The following is an 18,830-nucleotide window of genomic DNA, read 5'->3' as shown; positions in this document are numbered from 1 at the left end:
ATTATTTAACAGTCCCTTCCTAGAAAGGTCTCCCTGACCTCACTCTGGAGTGGACCCAACCTCATCCAACACATTACCCTATTTTATTGCCTTCAAAACATGCACCATTTTTATGTCTTTATTGCCAGCCTCCTCCCTCTAGAATCTAAGTTACCTGAGTGCAGTGTCCTCTTGTTTTTTGTTTTTCTTCTCTTTGGCTGCACTGCCTGGCATTCAGAACTTCCCTGACGAGGGATTGAACTCGTGCCCCCTGTAGTGGAAGCGCGGAGTCTTAACCACTGGACCACCAGGGAAGTCTGCAGTGTCCTCTTGTTTATAGCTGTAGCCCCCGTGTCAAGCATGGTGCCTGGTACATTACATAGGGACTCAGAAAATTTCTACTTGTCAAACAAGTGGATGAAAATCTTGTTAATTTGCAATTTAATCATTCATTCATCAACTATTTATTGGTGATAAAATTCAGACACATCTCTGCCCTCTTGGAACCTAACAGTGGGGAGACTGACATAGAGTAAATAATCACACAAGGTAAATAGTTTCTAACCATGATAAGAGCTTTGAAAGTAAAGTACGTGTAGCGGTGAGAGCATTCAGCAGGTGATCTGACTCAGCCTGGGATGGGGTAGTTAGGCCAGGCTTCCCAGGAGAAGTAATATTTGAGCTGAGAGCTGAAGGATGAGTCGGTTAGCAAGGTAGCGGGAGGTTGGGTGGGGTAGATGGAGATGAGCACCCAGGCATAGAGAACAGAGTGCAAAGGCACTGTTGTGGGAAGGCACATAGCACAGTTCAGGAAGTGTGGCTGACGCACAGTCTGGTAAGCCACAGTGTGGCATTTATTAGCCAAATCCAGTGCAGCAATAGGAGCAAAAGTGTGCCATTGGAAGTTTTAAGGATTTTAAACAGGAAGTGACAAGATTTAAGTTTATTTGGGGAAAAAAAAGTCACTTCCGGAGAATAGATTTTAGAAGGACCAGGAGGGAAGCAGGGAGATTGGTTTGGAGGCAGTTGCAGTGTCCAGGCAAGAGGTGATGGTGGCTTGGCCTGAGATGCTCTTAACTTGGAGGGGAGCTGGATATACTTACGTAATGAGAAACATGGAATTTCTGAGCTGGAAAGCACCTGAAAAAAAAAAAAAAAGAACCTCACCATTAATCAAAAGGTAGAAAAATTAAAATGAATAATAAAGAGTTCATTAGGGCTTCCCTGGTGGAGCAGTGGTTGAGAGTCCGCCTGCCGAGGCAGGGGACACGGGTTCGTGCCTCGGTCCGGGAAGATCCCACATGCCGCGGAGTGGCTGGGCCCCTTAACCCTGGCCGCTGAGCCTGCGTGTCCGGAGCCTGTGCTCCGCAACGGGAGAGGCCACGGCAGTGAGAGGCCCGCATACCGCAAAAAAAAAAAAAAAAAAAGAGTTCATTAAAGTCTGCATTTTATAGAAAAGCAGGTTAATTAGCTGAGCATGAAGGACGCTTTAATATTTTTATTGAATAAAAGAAGGAAAGACTTACAGAGAAATGTTTGAGAGGGAGGAGCAAAGACGGGAAATGTGAGAGAGTTGAGGTGAAAAAAGGAGAGAGAAAAATTAAATGAGAGACAGAGTAAGAAAGGTGTGTGAGCCTGAGCGGTGTCAGGAGGTTGGAGAGGAAGATTGGGAGGAAACTGGACAAGGCGGTGGCAGCGATGTGCACTCAGGAAGATGCAAAGAAAGGCTACTTGGTGATGCTGGGCTCCAAGGGGGCTGGAGATAGGGCACAAAGGTAGACCAAAAGAGTAGGAAGTAAAATAGGAAGCGGAAGAGACAGGAAGGGGAGATGATAACAGATGAGGGAGGAATGAATAAACGGGGGGTGCTTGGAGGAGATGTGTGGAGAAAGGATGGGGCCATACATAGCTCGGGGAGAGTGAGAGAAGAAACCTGAGGGCGAGGTGGCAATCTGAGGGCTGAATCAAAGGCTACATTAGAGCCAGGTGTTCTGGAGGACAGAATGGTGAGAGGGTGGGAGAGGGCACATAAAGGGTCAGGTCCAGGCTCAGAATGAGGGAGAGAAATGTGTGCAGGGCTGGGGGAGGAGGAAGAAGGAAAGGTGGAGGACAAGTTGGAAAGACTCCAAGGGAGCGGAATGATGGGTGTGGCCAAGACTCTGACCCTGGCTTTACCTCGCTCCCACCCTCTGCTGCCTTCTGGCCTCAGCGGTTTCTTCCTTCTGCTACAAGGACCCTTGAGGCGGGATGGGATAGTGAACGCTGGGAGGTGGGGTGCCAACGGCCCCGCCATTAAGTCATGTCAAGCAGGGATCGGAATAGGGGCCAAGGAGATGGGGGGTGTTGGGGCGCCATGCCTGGAAGCCGGGTGTCTGTTGGAGGGCGACAGCGGCGAGGGGTGGGTGGGTGCTAGGAGGTAGGTGGCTTTGGCGGTGGAGACTCCAATAAGGCTGCTGAAGTGGGGAGTTCTGCAGGATTGGAGCCAGAGCCCTTGAAGGTGGGATCGGCTAGGAAAAGAGAAAAAGAGCAGAGGGTTGGGGCGAAAGTAGGGCGGGACAAAGAGCGCCCAGAGTAGAACCCGAGAGTCCCTGCGTGGGGGAAAGGTGGAGCCAAGGCAGGTCTGGGGCATCCCCCCCCCCGCTCCGGCTCCGGCGCGCTCTTAGAGCACCTGTCGGGGAGAGGGGAAGGGACATCCTGGTGCCCGAGGGACCTCCGGTCCAGAGGGGCTTACTCGGAGCTTGGGACTCCCGAGAAGACTCCGCCTCCTCCCCTCCGGCGGTCCAAGCCCGGCCAGTGAAGGGGCGTGACCCTGGTGCTCAGGTTTCTTCCTCCTCACCTGGGCCAGGAGGGGTGGGGGCCAGAACTTCCGGCTCAGGTGAGTGTCCCTTCGGTGACGTCAGGTCATCCTCGGCCGCCCCTCCGGTCCCTCCCCGCCTCGCGCTCCCGGTGCCCGCGGGGGCGCGCCCCCGACGACCTACATATACTCAGGTGCGCCGCACCTGTCCGCCCGCACCTGCCCGCTCACCGCTGAGCGGCCTCTCATCGCACAGCAGCCTTGGGCCGACAGCCCAGGATACTCTGGGGACTTCCAGCACCCGGGACCGCGCCCACACGGCCCCTCCACCTTTTGTTTGGGAAGGGTCGCCGAGCGCCGAAGGGAACTGCCGGGTCTTCGCGGATTGCTTTTGTCGGCCACCAGTCCTGTTTCCTCTGCTGTGAGATCCTCGCCCCGCCGGAGGGGTAGATTTGTGTTTACTTCGGTGACAAGATTTGCAAGCACTCGGCCAAAAACTTTTTTGCCTCTTTGGGGGACAAAACTCGCCAGCCCGGCGCCTCCCGTCTTTTCTGAGGGAGGAAATGGCCAATTCGGGCCTGCAGCTGCTGGGCTTTTCCATGGCTCTACTGGGCTGGGTGGGCCTGGTGGCGTGCACCGCCATCCCGCAGTGGCAGGTGAGCTCGTACGCCGGCGACAACATCATCACCGCCCAGGCCATGTACAAGGGGCTGTGGATGGACTGCGTCACGCAGAGCACGGGCATGATGAGCTGCAAAATGTACGACTCGGTGCTCGCCCTGCCTGGTAAGGCCGCGGGACCGACGGGGCGGACGCGTCCAGGGCCGAGGTCGCGGGGTGGGCGCGGGCCCCCGCCCCAGGCCACACGGCCCGACGCCCAGGGTTGCCGGCGAGGGCGGGCGGAGAGGAGGAAGCGGAAGCGGTCGGGCTGGGGACGCCGCGGGCCGAGATTCTGGGGCTGCACGTGCGCGCCTCCGGGGCCGGCTGCGCCCCTCTTCGCCTGCGGACCGGCCTAGTCTTCGGGCTTGGCGGCCGGCGGCCCAAGCACCTCCCGGGAAGCCGAGTCCTGGGGCCGGGGCGGGGCCTTCCCCTCCCCCCACCCCGAGGAGGCCACGGCCTCCGCCATCTCCCGCCCTTTTCTCTGACAAAAGGCGGCGCGGGCTGGAGGCCTCGGAGTTGGGTTGGGGCCCGCGGGGTCGGACCGAGGGCCGAGGAGTCGTGCACCCTGTCAGTCCTGGGGCGCCGCCTGCGGCTTCTAATCTTATCGGCAGATTAGCCGAAGCCACAAACCGTGGCCTCGATAGTGGGGTCAGAGCTGGGACGAGGGCCGGGATCTGCGGGCGGCGTCGGGGCTCAGGCCACCACCTCGGTTCCTCTTCGATGTACCCTTTCACCCTTTCCCCTCCCCGGGGCAGTTTCGTCGAAACCCTGGCGCCCCGGGCGGATCCTAGAGCCGAGAGGGCGGGGCGGAGCGGGAAGGCCCGCGGAGTCGGGAGGGGGCGGGATCCACCCGCTCTGGCCCGGGACTTGGGCGTCGAGGGGGCCCCAGGCCTGCGGCGAGTGGGTGCAGCCGGCGACTCAGAGGCTGGAGCCATCCGAGGGCCGCTGGCATTTCCATCAAGGACGGCATCCTTCCCCCTTTCCTGCAGCGGCCTTGCAGGCCACCCGAGCCCTAATGGTGGTCTCCCTGGTGCTGGGCTTCCTGGCCACGTTTGTGGCCACGATGGGCATGAAGTGTACAAACTGTGGGGGGGACGACAAAGTGAAGAAGGCCCGTACAGCCATGGCCGGAGGCATCATTTTCATCTTGGCAGGTGAGCAACAAGTCCAAGGTGGGCCCAAGGACTCTCTTCTTGCCCATCCTGGAGGAGTAAGGGTGGGCACGGTGTTGGTTTGCAGGGAGCTCACAATATCTCAATCCTCATTCTTTCTCCAGGTCTTGCTGCCTTGATAGCTTGCTCCTGGTATGGCCACCAGATTGTCACAGACTTTTACAACCCGTTGGTCCCCATGAATGTTAAGTAAGTAAGGGAGCCCTGCCTCCTAAGGGGTCTGGGGTCGGAAGAGGCAGGCCAGGGTTTCTGACCCCAATTCTCTCTCCACAGGTATGAGTTTGGTCCTGCCATCTTCATTGGTTGGGCAGGGTCCGCTCTGGTCCTCCTGGGAGGTGCACTGCTCTCTTGCTCCTGTCCTGGGAGTGAGAGCAAAGTTGGGTACCGTGCACCCCGCTCCTACCCTAAGCCCAACTCTGCCAAGGAGTACGTGTAAGCTGGGAATGCCCTTACCCCAGCCTGGCAGCCTAGAGGTGCCCCCAGACATCTGAAAGGACCTGGGGCAGAGAGCTCAACCCGTGGGCAGGGTGCCGAGCAGAAGCCTGCGGTCACTCTAGCCCAGCACACCATGTACAGTTCCCTGGGGTGTTGGGTGGCAGGGAGACAAAAAGGGGGAGGGTGTGCTTTTTGTACAGTAATAAAAATATGTTTTGGAAAGTAGACTTTTTTCCCTTGGGGCATCTGCTTTCTTCCAACCCAGATCCTTGCAGAACCTAAAGTGTACCTACTTCAGTTAAAAAAACATTTATTGAGCACCAATGGTGTGCAACGGTGTCCCAGTTCCACCATTTCAGTCATGCAGTCCCCGACACTTTTGACTACTGACTCTAAACAACTCATGTTCTTGGCTTCCCTCATCCCCGCCCAGCCTCCAATCCTATCCACTCGCAACTCTTGCTTAAATAGCAACCAAAGAGCTTTTGTTTTTAATTTAAAAATTAAGATTTTATTAGGCTTGGGGGGGGTGTCACCTTCCCTTATGCCCCCATTCCACTTTCTCTCCTCACTGGAAGCTGCTCCCTGTCTCATGGGTCACAGGGCACGGCCTCCACAGACACAGGGAACAAAGATGGGGCAGAGACAGGCTAAGGCCAATGCAAACAATGGAAGGATGGTTATGGGCCCAAGGTCTCCCTCTTCCTCCAATTAGTCTAGTCACATCTCCTGGCCAGTTAAACATCTAGGTCATCATCTGGGTCTTCTTGGTCCAGGTCATCGTAAGCATCTGGCTCATAGAAAATGTGACTGGTAGCCTGGCCCAGCCCAGGGCACAGTAGCGCCTGCTGTCTGAGAAGACATAAAGGGAGATGGGTGCTGGTGAGGGTGGGTAATGGGTCATGTCTGGATACCCTCTTTCCTTGACAGTGACTCCCTCTTTGGCCTCCATGTTTTCTTGGTCTAAGTCCCTTTGTGTGACCTCGTTTAGTTAGCACGGAAGCACCACCTGGTACAGGGTAGATACTCCTATACTGCTCTCATAATAGCCTAAGTTCTTAGCAGCTTGAGGGCAAGGATCCTGCCGAAGTCTTGCTTCACCTGCCCACACACTGGGCACAGGACAACAGGCATCTACTAAGCCTTTATTAACCTGCCTCTACCATACCCATCTAGCTTCCTATCGTCTTAGCACCACTGCCTGGAGACCGGGCCGCTTCCCCAGGGTCTGGTCTGGCTCAACCCAGGCCCAGATTACTCTAGGGATATCTGTGGAGCTGGGACCCAAGGCTCTAACGGAGAGAAAAAAGACATAAAGGACCTTTGCCATTGCTGGGGTTTGGGTGGGTAGAGAACTCCTCCCCAGACGTGCCTCTGGAAGTGGACTTCAGCCCCTATAAAGTCTAAGAGGTTAATCAACAACCTGCTGTTGCCCCACCTCTTAGGCCCAGATGCTGGGCTCAGCTCAGGGACCCGGGCACTGAGGCCCCAACCTTACTTTTCTGAGCTGAACTGGAAGGGCAGGGTCAGGCTATCTTTGGCTTCTCTCTCTTTCTTGGACAGGCGAAGGTTAAAAGTCAAATGAGTCGTGGGGTCCATCTGTAGAGACAAAGGATGCTGCCACTCTGCCCCATCACTGAAATCCCCGACCCCACCCCCAACCTCTGCAGTCTTTATCCCCCTCTCTCCTTTTTCCAGACTCCAAACTGCATCCCCTTGTTCCGGCCCTGGCTCTTAGATACCGAGGGAACACGAGGATCTGGGTAAGGCTGGGGCTCTAGGGGCGGCCCCCCTTGGAGCTCCAGGCTGAAGTCAGGAAGGATGGAGAACCACTGAGTCTGGGGAGAAGAAAGAAGAGTATTAAGAAGGTTTTTTTCGTCTTACTGAGCAAACCAGAGAACCAGGACCTGCCGCCCCAGCTCCCAGCCACTTATGTAACTGGCTACTTCCAGCTCTTGTTCTCCTTTTTCATCTCCTGGAAGGCAGTGTCTTTCATTGGTTAAGCTCACAGGATCTAAGCTTTCCAGGCTACAGAATGGGGATAATAAAACAATCTACCTCACAGGGCAGCTGTGGAGATACAACGAGGGCAATGCTCAAACCACGAGAGCCTAGGGAAGTGCTCCATCGCATCAGCCGTTTTATTGCTCTTCCTCTCTGACCCCAACCTCCAGTTCTCCTGTGCTTCTGACCTGGTGGGTCAGGCGCTGTTGGGGTCTCCGACAGAGGATGTGGGCTGAGGCCTGGCCCATCGCACCGCTCAGGGTCACCTCGGTCTGAGCAAGGCTGCTCAGCACTCCCAAGGGGCCTGGGCCGTGAAGCTCTTCATGCAGCAGGCCCAGCACATGCACCTGCTCTCCTGGGGAGCTGTCACCTGGAGAGGGACAAGAAAGGTGGTGCACGAAGGGCAGTAGGGAGCATTCAGGGGAGGCCTGGGATCAAATAGTGAAGAGGAAAAAAGGAAGGAGAGGGCCACGTTCCCTCAGAGCTCTGCCAGGATCCTGACTGACCTCGGCCAGTGTCACTGCCCTGCTCTGACCTCTTTCAGCCCTCACCTTTGAAACACTTTCTTATTCCAATGCACATCGAATCAAGGCACTGCTCTGACATCATTCCACAGGAGCGCCTCAAGGCCTTCAGGATGGAATCCACACTTTCAGCATCTGTTCTCCGCTTGTTTTCCAGCCTCATCTCTTACACACTGAACCATCTGCAGTGTCAGGAACTTGCCAAGATCCCAGTCAGTGCCTTAGATCCCCTCTTTCCTTCCCTCCCTTTTTAGCAGCATTTACAAAGCGTCAGGCACCGCACTAAATACTTGCATTTTTAGGTTGGACTGTATGAAATTGCTGACATTTGATCATATCTGATCTACAAAAAAAGCAATTCCAAGTGGTTCATCTTCATACTATAAACTCCCTCCTTCCTTGGCTTTTACTGAGGAAACAGAAGCACTGTGAGACCAAGCACCTGCATACCGAGCTGGGTATCTGACTCTAAAGCCCATTCTAGTACCCACTGTACTTTAGGGCTAGTCCCAGTGCCGCCAGCTGGACAAAATGGCCCTTGCTCTTCAAGACATTCCTTCCTTAAGGTACTCTGTGCATGTTCCTTTATCATCATGGTCCTTATCAGACTGTCTAGTAATTGCTGGTTTACTTGTCTATACCTTTACGGAATTTTGAGCTCCTGGAAGGCAAGGACCTGACTACAGCTAGCCTTTATTTTTCCATTATCTAGAACTCTACCTGATACAGTGTATGTATGCGTATGTTTGTTGAATGAATGAATGAGGGGAAAAAAAACTTGGAAAAGAAAAAAAAGAGTAATTAGATAGCATTATGAAGAAACCAAGAACTAGAAAAAGGCTAAAGCGATGGAAGAAAGTCCAGTTGGAGATCCCTGATATGTTTCCTGTTAGGGTGGAAAGGGGCACATCCCTTGGCAGGGGGAATTTATGGTGGGAAGAAATGAAGGAAGAGTCTCACCATGGCAGGAGTCCTGATGGCTCAGAGTGTGCAGGGTCTGGCAGAGTGTGGTGCAGGGAAGGTGAAGCAGCAGCCAGCTGAGGGAATCGAGAGCAACAGTGACAGGGCCAGGATCTGTCCTCCTGCACAGGGCCCTCAAGGCTTCCAGGGGACCCCCAGGAAGGGTTTCCCCAGTCTCTGACCAGTTGAGAGGGTCTCTAAAGAGGTCATGGTAAACCAGCCTGCAAAGGGAAAGGGAAAGGCATGATCCTACTGCCCTTCCCCCTAATCTCCAAATTCAGCTTCTGATCTTTGTGGCTTGTTTCTCAATTTTCACTAATATCCTAAACATTAGTGAAAAGTTTTTACTGAGAAGTAGAATACAGTAATTGAGAGCACAGACTTTGGCATCAGGCAGCCCTGAGCTGCAAGCTTGGTTCTACCTGTCCAAGGTCACCTAACTGATACGTTACTTCACCTCTGTAAGACTCGGTTTCTTCATTTATAAAATAGGAATACCAACCTCCTGACAGCACAGTACTAAGTGATGCCTAAAGTGTATCATTCTCGAATGGATAAAGAGAAAAGAGAGGACCTGAGACATGGTTCCTGCCTGTAGGACAGCTTAGAGAAGGTCAAGAATCAAGTCCTGAGGTACTAACTACAGATTACATAGCGATTCAGGAAAAGAGACTGGCATGGACTAGAAATCCTGGGAAAGCTTCACAGTGGTAGAACTTGTTCCCAGACATCTCCTTTCTATCTTCTGCTTCTCTTGTGAATGCCATCTTTACAGCATCACCTCTACTATAACAGCTGATACAAAATTAGGGCTCAACAGACAGGTGTAAACTGTTATTATCCACTTAGCTAACCAGACCAGGAAGTAATCTTTCTTAACCACCCAACATAGGTGGATTCAGGTACCTCCTGATCTGGCTGCTTTCCTCTACCCCACATCAGTCTGTTAAGCCCTGGAAATTCTACCTGCTAAAGTCCTTTTACGTTTGTCCTAAACTCTCCATCCCTACTGCCACTGTCTTTAGCCAGGCCTCTGTCGCCTCCTACCGCTATTCTCTAAGATTCACTGGAACAGGAATCATGTCGGCTTCATTCACTGCTCTAGCCTAGCTCAGCTCCTGGTTCACAACTAGTTCTTAACCGGTACTTATACATCTGAGTGAACCTGCATTACTGCAACAGCCTTCCCACCTGGTATCCCTATCTCCTGGCTGCCCCCTCCTAACCCATTCTCCACACTGTGGTCACTGGACGAGTCTTTCTAACAAGTATGATGTTATCACTCTCCTCCCAAATTTTCCTTTTCGTGCTCTGTTAAGACCTTTTACTACCAGGTACCTCTCTCTGTCTGACCTCAGGAAGCTCTTCCATCTCCCATGAACAGGTATGCCTTCCATACCTCTCTAATTTTGCATAGACTGTTCCTTCTGCCTGTAGGACAAGTCCCTGTGTACCCTGCAGTTAGTGCTGATGCATGTTGATCACCAGATTCTGAATAACTCAAAAGGCAGCACACGTTTATTCTTGTTCTCCAGTCCAGCCTCTAGTGCTAACCTGTACTGTCGGCCTTTTATTACTCTGTTCCTCTCATCTTCTATGGTCCCTGCTTTGGATTCTCCAGATACTACTCTTCATCATTCCTCTTACTAATTCCTACCTCTTGAAAAACCCATATCCATTCGATGAATAAGTAGCTGCTACTACATATCAGGTTTGCCTCTGTTGCTGGAAGGGGAGTTCCTCAGCAACAGAGGTCCCAAATTCAATTAAATCTCTTCCAATTTGTACTTACCGGCTGTTGATATTGGAGTCAAAACCTTCACGAAACTCTTCTTCGCTCACTTCACAGCCCAGGATGTGGACTTGCTCCCCACTGAGGCAGAGATGAGGGGGAGTGTCAAAGAGTGGGGCCCAGGCTCCCTTCTCGGGTAGGACAGCGAGACACTGCGGGATACTCACCACAGTGCAGATTTCTTGATAAGCGCCTTCAAGAGGCTGCGCCCCTCCCACTCCACGGAGTCTGGGGAGAGCGAGGAACGGAAAAACAGCCTGAGAACACTGAGGTTTTCGCATTCGCGAACCGGTAACGGCCTCCACCCCTGGCCTCTTACCCACGGCCCTTCCTCTCCACTTCCGCCCCTTGGGCCCTGCTCCTGTGTCTGTGACCCTCACCCCGCAGCAGCACCAGGCCACCAAGAGCCAAAAGCGACTCCAGCATCTCCAAAATGCGTCGCGTCCCTCTTCGGACGCCCTCTGATGGCGTCACTACCCATTGCCCCGCCCCTCCACATGGAAGGGGCGGGGCATCCACGATCTCTCCCACCACTAAGACCTGGCGTAACCTGGCGTGAGTGGTGCTTAAGTTCACTATCCCAGGAAGGCTCACGCGGATCGACCCCTCCTGAGCCCTGGTGCACAGACGCAGGGACGACGCCCCTCTCTACATTTTTACCGTGACTAGGGCGGGAAGAGCCGTTGGGGCAGTTGTCTGTGGGAGGGGCAAGTGGCCGCGCAAGCCCGCCCGACTGTCGGAGCCTCTGGCGCAAGTGACGTCACTCCGCCCCGCCCATGCAATTCGAGGCGGGCCTGCTTTGCCCTAGGCCCCGCCCCAGCACCACCCTCCGCGCATGCGCGATACTGGGGCCTTGTTCGGAGCACGCTCCACTTTCCTTATCCCCACCCCCGAAGACAGAGTAGGGGGAACTTCAGCCCCGGTGAAGCGAATACACGTCACCACCGGAAGTAGTGTCAGAGGGGAAGAGGAGGGGGGAAGAAAGAAGGAGGGAGGCCTTTGGGCGGTAAAATGGCGCCTGTCAGAGTGGGAAATCCAGCTGCAGAGGCTGCAACCCCGCTTCCTAGCGGCTGAGGCACCCCCGACCTCGGGGAGGGGGAGGCCGCTCCAGTCCAGCCATCCGCGCCCTTCGGCTCCCCCTCCCCTCCTTCCCGACTCCTTGGCTCAGCCGGTCCGTTCGCCGCCACCGCGGCCCTGCGCCCGCCGCTGCCCCCGCCCGCCCCTTTCCCGCGGGCAGCCCCCTAGCGCGCCTGCGCAGCGGGCCACCCTCCGCTTTCCCCTTCCCCTCCCCCTTCCTTCTCCCTCCCTCCCTTCTCCCTAGCCCCCTCCCCCACAGCCCCCTCCCCCAATTCTCCATCCCCTTCCCTCCTGGTCTCGGAGGACCCCATCGTAGCCCGACCTGTCTCGGCCCGCAACCTCCGCGAATTCGTCGGTGCCACTCCCCGCCCATGTGGGCCCCCGCGGGCTGCCCACGCCTGTCCCCCAGCTCCCCGTTCCGCTGGGCTTTCCCCTCGTCGTGGGTGGCTTTCTGAGCCGCCCGCTCCGTGCCCCTCTCTGCAGCCTCTCCTGCCACTCGGGGCCCCCGTTCCCCCTCCCGGTGGCGGGGGGCTGCCCCCGGGGGGCTGGCGGAGCTGGGCCGCGGGGGCCCCGGGGCCGGCGGTGCCGGGGTCATCGGGATGATGCGGACGCAGTGTCTGCTGGGGCTGCGCACGTTCGTGGCCTTCGCCGCCAAGCTCTGGAGCTTCTTCATTTACCTTTTGCGGAGGCAGATCCGCACGGTGAGCCTGGGTGGGCGCTGGTGGTGGTGGGGACCTCTGTCAGCGGTGCTCGAGGGTTTTTGGAAAGTCTCGGGCCTCTGTTTGGGCCTAGAGACTGAGCCCCGGCGGCAGCTTTTATCGCTAGAGAATTAGAGCACCCGTCGCTGGGCATGGGGTGGGACGGGGAAGAGGAAGACCCTTGTAGTAGAACCGAGATGGTGGAGAGGGGCTAGATGGGAAAAGGATTTGGCAACTCTTGGGGGCTAGGGTGATGGGTGGGGTGCTCTTTAAGAAAGCTAGAGTTGTTGCTAAAGAAGCCGAGGGGCGGGGAACACCTGTTTGATGGCAGCAGGTCTGTTGATGTGGGCTTGTGAAAGACCCTCCTATTATTTGGAACCTCCGTGTGTGTTTGGTCTCATAACAAGGGAGAGACAGGCTCATGTGCCAGGGGTGGGGGTGGGTGGGGGGCGTATGTCACCAACAAGGATGGGAATGTGGGAAAAGCCCTGGGTGTGAAGGAGAAACCCCTGCAGTTCAAATTAAGGGAACTCTTCCAAAAAGGTCCTGAAAACTCATTTCATAGTGTGAGTGTGAATATTTGGGTTTATTAAGACTTTGAGATTAAAAAAGATGCATTTATCATTGGCATCTTTGGAAGGGAGCACATTAAAGTTTGGGTGTCCCTATCAGAAGACGGTGCTTGTCAGTTTAAGGTTTGAATCTGAGGGCACGCTTCTCAGATTGTTTCTCCAGGAGACCCCAGCATTGTGAGGGATACTGTGGGGAGTGTATCTCTGGGTTTCCTCCCCCATAGCTTTTCTCCAAGGTCAAACCTCCTTAGGCTAACATCATTTAATGTGCTCTGTGTTCTCACCATCACGGGGGAGAATCCTCTGAAGGAGTCTGGGGAGGATTCAGTGAGCTGGGGTGCAGAGGGTCTCCAGTCTGTACTCTGGCATACCTCAATAAAACATGAAGGAATAAAACCAGGTAGGGGCTGCCTAGGTCAAGGAACTTCCAGAAAGCCCTGAGTGGTAGGGGTGGTTGACTTACTGATTTGGGGAATGGCCTTGGATTCAGTGTCTCCTTTACTACTCCACTCCTTCCACTTCCTGATTTAGGGTTTAGGGTGAGGATTGTTTCAGGGTGGTCATGGTTGTGGGCAGGGCTGTTTCCCTGAGATAAGGGTTAGGAGCCAAGAAGAATCGGGTCAGAGATACGGAGATGTTTGGGGGACTAGCTCCTGGGATTTTCCTTACGTGTTAGCTGCTGTCCTCTCTTCCTGGCCTTGCTCCGAGCATCTCCCCTTCTTCCCCTAACATAGCAGTTTTCTGTTCTGGGTGCAGGGATGGGCTCCCGCCCATGCAGAGACTGGTTCCTTGCAAAATTGCTCTCCTCTGGGCAGCACTGACCCCACAGCCTTTTGTCTTCCCTTCCTTCCTTTCCAATCTGGTTTCTCCCCCCACCCCCTTTCTGGCAGATGCTTAGAGCATTCCCTACATGCCCCGCATGTGCAACCCGAGATAGCAGGGCAGGACACCCGAGCTGTTGCAGCCCTCATCGCAGCCCCGAGAGAAAAGAAGGGCACATGCCTTGGGATTAGGGGGAGAGAGCCCTTTGGTTTGCACGTGGAGAGCCTGGTTCGTGAGGCTTAGGGCCTAGGGACGGACTGTGCTTAGAAGAAAAAAGCAGAGGAGGGAATTGCCAAGCTTTGCATGGGAGAGATTTGAGTGCTGGAAACAGGAGCCTCTAGAGAAGGCTTGGAGAAGCTGGAAGGCCGAGATGGTGATGTCCTTGTCCCTTCCTCACCTCCCGCTCACAGCCCTTACTTCACTCTGGCCTTCTTGATACTCTTATCGGTCTGCCTGGTGAGTGGGGCTTTCCAGTGTTCTCTGCCTTGCCCTGGGTACCAGGATAAGGAGGCTGTTCAGAGGGCTGAGGTTCTCTACAACTTGTGACTTGGCTAGTAGAGACAGAAATGGACAGGTGGCTGGTTAAAATAGGCCTGGTGGCCCCCAGCCAGAGGAACTTAGCTGACCTGACAACCCCTGGATTCCCTCATTCTCTGTTCCCCTTAGTGACCCAAGGACCTCCCCTCCTGACTCCTACGCCCTGTCCACTAAGGAATCTGAGGCCCTCAGCTCCCAACAGGAGGTGATGAGAGGTGTCACAGAGAATTCTTGAGGTGGAGGTGGGGAGGGCCACGCATTTCTTTGTTCCATGTAGCAGGATAACATCATGGTTAAGAGGGCACGTTCTTGGATCAGACTGCACAGGTACAATCCTGCCTCCACCATTTCATTGATTCTAATGTAAGTGACCACCCCTGCTATAGTGTTCTAGGAATACAGCCACGATTGTGACAAAATCCTTGCTTTCATTCTAACTGGAGGGGCAAACTGCTACATAAGACAATTCCTAGCTGTGGGGTGTTAGGCAAAGTATTTAACTTCTCCAAGCCTTGGTTTCTTTGTCCTTAAGATGTAGATGATATTGTTATTATTAGGGTTGTTCTGAGGATTAAAGAAACAACCCTAAATTACACTATGCCCAGTGTATGGTAAATGTTCAACAAGTGCTTCCGATTACTAGTGGGGAAGATTTCCTTGTCAAGGGTTCTAAACCTCTCTCTTGCTATTCCTAGGTAATTCAGTACCAAACTGTTCGATATGACATCCTTCCCTTATCTCCTGTGTCCCGGAATCGGCTAAGTGAGTATGCTGACTGGGAGGAACCCTAGCTGAGGTAGGGTTCAAGGTCTTGGCTGGAGGTTGGTTGGTGTTACCCCTTCCCGTTGTGGTTCAGGCCAGGTGAAGAGGAAGATCCTGGTGCTGGATCTGGATGAGACACTTATTCACTCCCATCACGATGGGGTCCTGAGGCCTACAGTCCGGCCTGGAACGCCTCCTGACTTCATTCTCAAGGTGTGTGGGGCTGGGAAGTGATGGAATGGTTACGTCTGTTATTCTGCTCAATTCTTTGCCAGTCCCAGAGCATCTCATCCCTGGCTGTGTCCTCTGGCAGCCTGAAGGAGGGAAGCAGGCAGTGGGAGGGTGGGGGGTATCCTTTAGGCCTGTGTTGTGGTGCTCAGGACTTCTCCCAGCCCTGCTGTGTTCCTCTACAGGTGGTAATAGACAAACATCCCGTCCGGTTTTTTGTACATAAGAGGCCCCATGTGGATTTCTTCTTGGAAGTGGTGAGTTTGCAGAAGCTGAAGGCAGCTCTGTGATGAAGCAGTGGTCTTAGGGCTCAGGGAATTTAGAGGATTTGGAGGAAGTAAGGGATCAGGAGAAATGGGTAAGGGCAGTTTTGGAGAGGGGAGGTTGTAGGATGCTCAGAGAATGGCTTTCGATAGTTTGGGTTCATTTGTTTTGCTGATGCAATTCTATTCTTCCACAGCCTTCCCGCTCTTTTTTTTTTTGCGGTACGCGGGCCTCTCACTGCTGCGGCCTCTCTTGTTGCGGAGCACAGGCTCCGGACGCGCAGGCCCAGCGGCCATGGCTCACGGGCCCAGCCGCTCCGCGGCATGTGGGATCCTCCCGGACCGGGGCACGAACCCGCGTCCCCTGCATCAGCAGGCGGACTCTCAACCACTGCGCCACCAGGGAAGCCCCTTCCCACTCTTTTGTTCTTGCATCTGTGAATCTTAAGGGTGTATGGTGCCTAAGACTCTTGAGTTTGAGAACAGTTTCAGAATTTTGTGTCCTCAGAGACATTCAGTGTTGTTGGAAGTCCTGAAGGACTCTGCTAGAGTCTTAGTAAAAGGGATCTATATGTCTGAATGATCATCTCTTCTGACACCTTCCTCTCCTCCAATCTCTTTCAGGTGAGCCAGTGGTACGAGCTGGTGGTGTTCACAGCAAGCATGGAAATTTACGGCTCTGCTGTGGCAGATAAACTGGATAATAGCAGAAGCATTCTCAAGAGGAGATACTACAGACAGGTAAGGGGCTAGCGTCCAGGTCTAAGAGTGAGGCTTGGGAGGCAGGCCATCAGGGAGGGACCTGAGTTTAAGGCAACTGCCCTGGAATGGAACCTTCTGAGGGTGTGGGGGAGGCATACTGTATAATCCCTTTTGTGAGAACTGGCTGCCTGTGGGCATTGTTGGGATTGGGGGAGCAATCACAGAGGGCGAGTCTCCTTTTGATGACCAGCTCACCCTGCCTTCCAGCACTGCACTTTGGAATTGGGCAGCTACATCAAGGACCTCTCTGTGGTCCACAGTGACCTCTCCAGCATTGTGATCCTGGATAACTCCCCAGGGGCTTACAGGAGCCATCCAGGTACAGGGGACGGTGGTGAGTCTGGCAGGACTAGGAAGTGGTTCTGAGTAGGTATTTTGAATGCATGGAGCTGGGATTCCCTGGTTTACAGTAGGTCAGGATGCAAGTTGTTTCTCTTTTAAATGAGATGTTCCCCGCCCCGCCATATCCATTTCATAAATCAGATTTCTCATATCAAATTGCTTCAGGTACACACAAGGCAGTAAGTTTGACTAGAAGCCTCGCCCTAGTATGAAATACGGTGATTAAAATTTTATTTTATTTTGAAGAATAAATCAAGGAGGTTTTACTTAGGTCATTCAGTTTGCGGGGGGGATATATATTTTAAAGTAATGAAACCCACCCCCAAATAAAAGGAAAAACACCCTATCTCTCTTGAATCCTTTGTTTCTTCTCATGTGCCTTTTCACCCACTCTAGACAATGCCATCCCCATCAAATCCTGGTTCAGTGACCCCAGCGATACCGCCCTTCTCAACCTGCTTCCGATGCTGGATGCCCTCAGGTAAGGGAAGCTAGACACTTAGATTTCTGAGGAGAGAAGCGGGTGGGGGATCCCAAGAAGGAATAAAAGTTTGTCCTGTTTTACTTTACTTATCTCTTTTCCCTTAAGAATATTACTTTTGAACAAGGTCTTTTTAAAACTCATCACTTTTAGCCTTTGGGTTTTGGGCAAACTGAACCTGTCTCATGTGAAAACGGTGATCCTTTCCACCCCACGTCTTCCGTGAGGCTGCCTTACACTAGTGTGAGGATATCAACATAAGGACTCTACCAATGCAAGTTATTGTTGTCCCAGGTTCACCGCTGATGTTCGTTCTGTGCTGAGCCGAAACCTTCACCAACATAGGCTCTGGTGACAGCTGCTCCCCCTCCACCTGAGTTGGGGTGGGGGGGAAAGGGAGGGTGAGCCCTCGGGATGCCGTCTGGTGCCCTGTCCACTGGTGAGGACTGCCTGGGCAGGGTCTGCCCCTCCCACCCCTCTCTGCCCTGGGAGCCCTGCACTCCATATGGAGTCTGGATGGACACAAGGGCCAGATTCTCAAGCAGCCTCACTCTTAACTTCGTGTTCGCACTCCCTGGAAACCCCAGACTGGGATATAAGCGGAGGCCTAGGAGAGCCGCAACAGTGTCTGGTGGAGAGACAGGACTGGCCAGAGTGGGAGACAGACATTCGGTAATCCGGGAGGCTCAAAGAGAAGCCAAGCCAGCTTTGTTGTGATTTGTTTTTTTAAAAACTCTTGTACAAAACTGATCTAATTCTTCACTCCAAGGGCTGGGTTGTGGGTGGGAAACTGGGATTTTGGGCCACTGGATTTTACCCAAACTTGTCCCCTCCCTTTCTATTTTCCCTTCTTCCTAGATTCCCTCAGACCTGTAACCAGCTTTCTCTCTTTTTTTTTTCTTTTCTCTCTTTTAAACCATGCATTATAACTTTAAAACCAAGGCTGCCCTAGGTCCTTCTCTGGGGTTTTGGGAAATGAAGGGAGGGGTCTGTGTTCACACCCACCCTGTCCCCTAGGCAGAAGGAAAAGAGGGTGCTGTAGACCCGAGGGGTAGGGGGAATGGTGGTGTTAGCTTTCCCTGGTGGGAAGGGACTTAGTGACAGGATGGGCGCCCTTGTCGGGGAGTGAAAGGACAACTGTGTGTCCTGAGGGAACGTGAGCTTCAGTGCGGTAGGACGGAGAAATACGAAAGGAGAGACCTGGGCGCCGGCAAAGCCAGCATTTCGTCTAGGGGGTTGACGTGAACAAGCTAAGCAGACGCTGCCCCTGAGCGGCGTGGGGCGGGAGGAGGGAGGGTGCTCCACGCCACCGCCGGGCAGGCCGAGCACCGGGGCTCCACCTCCCCAGCGCTTTCCTCCCCGAAGCCTAAGCCGGCTCTACTTCCTCGCACCCGCCACGTGACGCCCCGCCCTTCTCCGAGATCACATGATTCTCGGGTACAGACAGTGCAGTATTCTTCCGCGCTGACGTAGTCCTTACTTTTCGGACCTCCTCTCTAGTCCCTATTGGTCCACTCACCCCTGGAACCTAAGCGTTCCGTGCGTCTCTCCAAACATACGTTTCGTTTTTGCCCTCTATTTCCGGAGACCACTTCCTCCGCTTGGGTACTACTTTGTTTTGGTGTCAACGGCCGCCTTCAACGTACCAACACGTTTCGTGAATAGCTCTCCTTGTAATTATCTGCTCTTTTTCCTGTACGTTATTTCCGAAAAGAACTTTTGGAGAGCCAAGTCTCAAATTACGGTTACCATCTTCCAGCCATTTTCATCATTATCTTCCTGGGGGGAACTCGGAAAATGGGTTTCCAGTTATTTTCGACGATAGCAAAAGCCAACAGTCTTTCCTACGCCGCCTGCGTAGCCTCCAAGTTGATTCCAAAGCTATTGCACTGACGGCGTGGGGGTGGCGGTCAGTAGGTGGTGCTACGCTAGTGGCGTTAGGGCCGTTGCGCTAGCGGCGTAACAT

At 53.8% G+C, this 18,830-nt stretch overlaps 3 protein-coding genes across 4 annotated transcripts; 2 read left to right on the top strand and 1 right to left on the bottom strand.

Moving 5' to 3' along the window:
* Positions 1-2,921: 2,921 nt before the first annotated feature.
* On the top strand, positions 2,922-5,260 carry CLDN7 (claudin 7). Its single transcript, XM_059998431.1, has 4 exons — positions 2,922-3,559; positions 4,423-4,587; positions 4,710-4,794; positions 4,879-5,260. The coding sequence occupies exons 1-4, from the start codon at positions 3,337-3,339 to the stop codon at positions 5,039-5,041; spliced, it is 636 nt and encodes a 211-aa protein (XP_059854414.1). The 5' UTR covers positions 2,922-3,336; the 3' UTR covers positions 5,042-5,260.
* Positions 5,261-5,523: 263 nt separating this feature from the next.
* Positions 5,524-10,795, bottom strand: ELP5 (elongator acetyltransferase complex subunit 5). Of its 2 annotated transcripts, XM_059997621.2 has the most exons (8): positions 10,701-10,791; positions 10,488-10,548; positions 10,321-10,401; positions 8,529-8,749; positions 7,233-7,414; positions 6,783-6,878; positions 6,539-6,639; positions 5,524-5,892 (listed from the first exon to the last, which is right to left on the bottom strand). In XM_059997621.2, the coding sequence occupies exons 1-8, from the start codon at positions 10,744-10,746 to the stop codon at positions 5,778-5,780; spliced, it is 903 nt and encodes a 300-aa protein (XP_059853604.1). In that variant the 5' UTR covers positions 10,747-10,791; the 3' UTR covers positions 5,524-5,777. The 2 variants fall into 2 exon arrangements, with proteins under 2 accessions (XP_059853604.1, XP_059853603.1); XM_059997620.1 differs by lacking the exon at positions 6,539-6,639 and having other exon boundaries at positions 10,701-10,795.
* Positions 10,796-11,058: 263 nt separating this feature from the next.
* CTDNEP1 (CTD nuclear envelope phosphatase 1) lies at positions 11,059-18,758 on the top strand. The gene is made up of 8 exons (XM_059997623.1): positions 11,059-12,098; positions 14,722-14,788; positions 14,883-15,001; positions 15,202-15,273; positions 15,904-16,020; positions 16,249-16,360; positions 16,780-16,864; positions 17,159-18,758. Exons 1-8 carry the CDS (start codon positions 11,997-11,999, stop codon positions 17,217-17,219), a joined length of 735 nt encoding a protein of 244 aa, XP_059853606.1. The 5' UTR covers positions 11,059-11,996; the 3' UTR covers positions 17,220-18,758.
* The last annotated feature ends 72 nt before the right edge of the window (positions 18,759-18,830 follow it).

The sequence above is a fragment of the Delphinus delphis genome, chromosome 19, assembly GCF_949987515.2.
Source record: "Delphinus delphis chromosome 19, mDelDel1.2, whole genome shotgun sequence".
Taxonomy (NCBI): Eukaryota; Metazoa; Chordata; class Mammalia; order Artiodactyla; family Delphinidae; genus Delphinus; species Delphinus delphis.
This window is presented reverse-complemented; position numbering and strand designations above follow the sequence as displayed.

What these genes read in the sequence shown, in the direction of transcription:
- CLDN7 (XM_059998431.1), top strand. Translation starts at nt 3,337, where the DNA reads ATGGCCAATTCGGGCCTGCAGCTGCTGGGCTTTTCCATGGCTCTACTG. An exon ending in CTCGGTGCTCGCCCTGCCTG is followed by an intron (nt 3,560 to 4,422) that starts GTAAGGCCGCGG and finishes CCTTTCCTGCAG; the next exon opens with CGGCCTTGCAGGCCACCCGA. An exon ending in TTGGTCCCCATGAATGTTAA is followed by an intron (nt 4,795 to 4,878) that starts GTAAGTAAGGGA and finishes CTCTCTCCACAG; the next exon opens with GTATGAGTTTGGTCCTGCCA.
- ELP5 (XM_059997621.2), bottom strand. Translation starts at nt 10,746, where the DNA reads ATGCTGGAGTCGCTTTTGGCTCTTGGTGGCCTGGTGCTGCTGCGGG. An exon ending in TGGCCTGGTGCTGCTGCGGG is followed by an intron (nt 10,549 to 10,700) that starts GTGAGGGTCACA and finishes CGCTCTCCCCAG; the next exon opens with ACTCCGTGGAGTGGGAGGGG. An exon ending in CAGATCCTCGTGTTCCCTCG is followed by an intron (nt 6,640 to 6,782) that starts GTATCTAAGAGC and finishes TTGTCTCTACAG; the next exon opens with ATGGACCCCACGACTCATTT.
- CTDNEP1 (XM_059997623.1), top strand. Translation starts at nt 11,997, where the DNA reads ATGATGCGGACGCAGTGTCTGCTGGGGCTGCGCACGTTCGTGGCCTTC. An exon ending in TGTGTCCCGGAATCGGCTAA is followed by an intron (nt 14,789 to 14,882) that starts GTGAGTATGCTG and finishes GTTGTGGTTCAG; the next exon opens with GCCAGGTGAAGAGGAAGATC. An exon ending in GGCTTACAGGAGCCATCCAG is followed by an intron (nt 16,361 to 16,779) that starts GTACAGGGGACG and finishes CACCCACTCTAG; the next exon opens with ACAATGCCATCCCCATCAAA.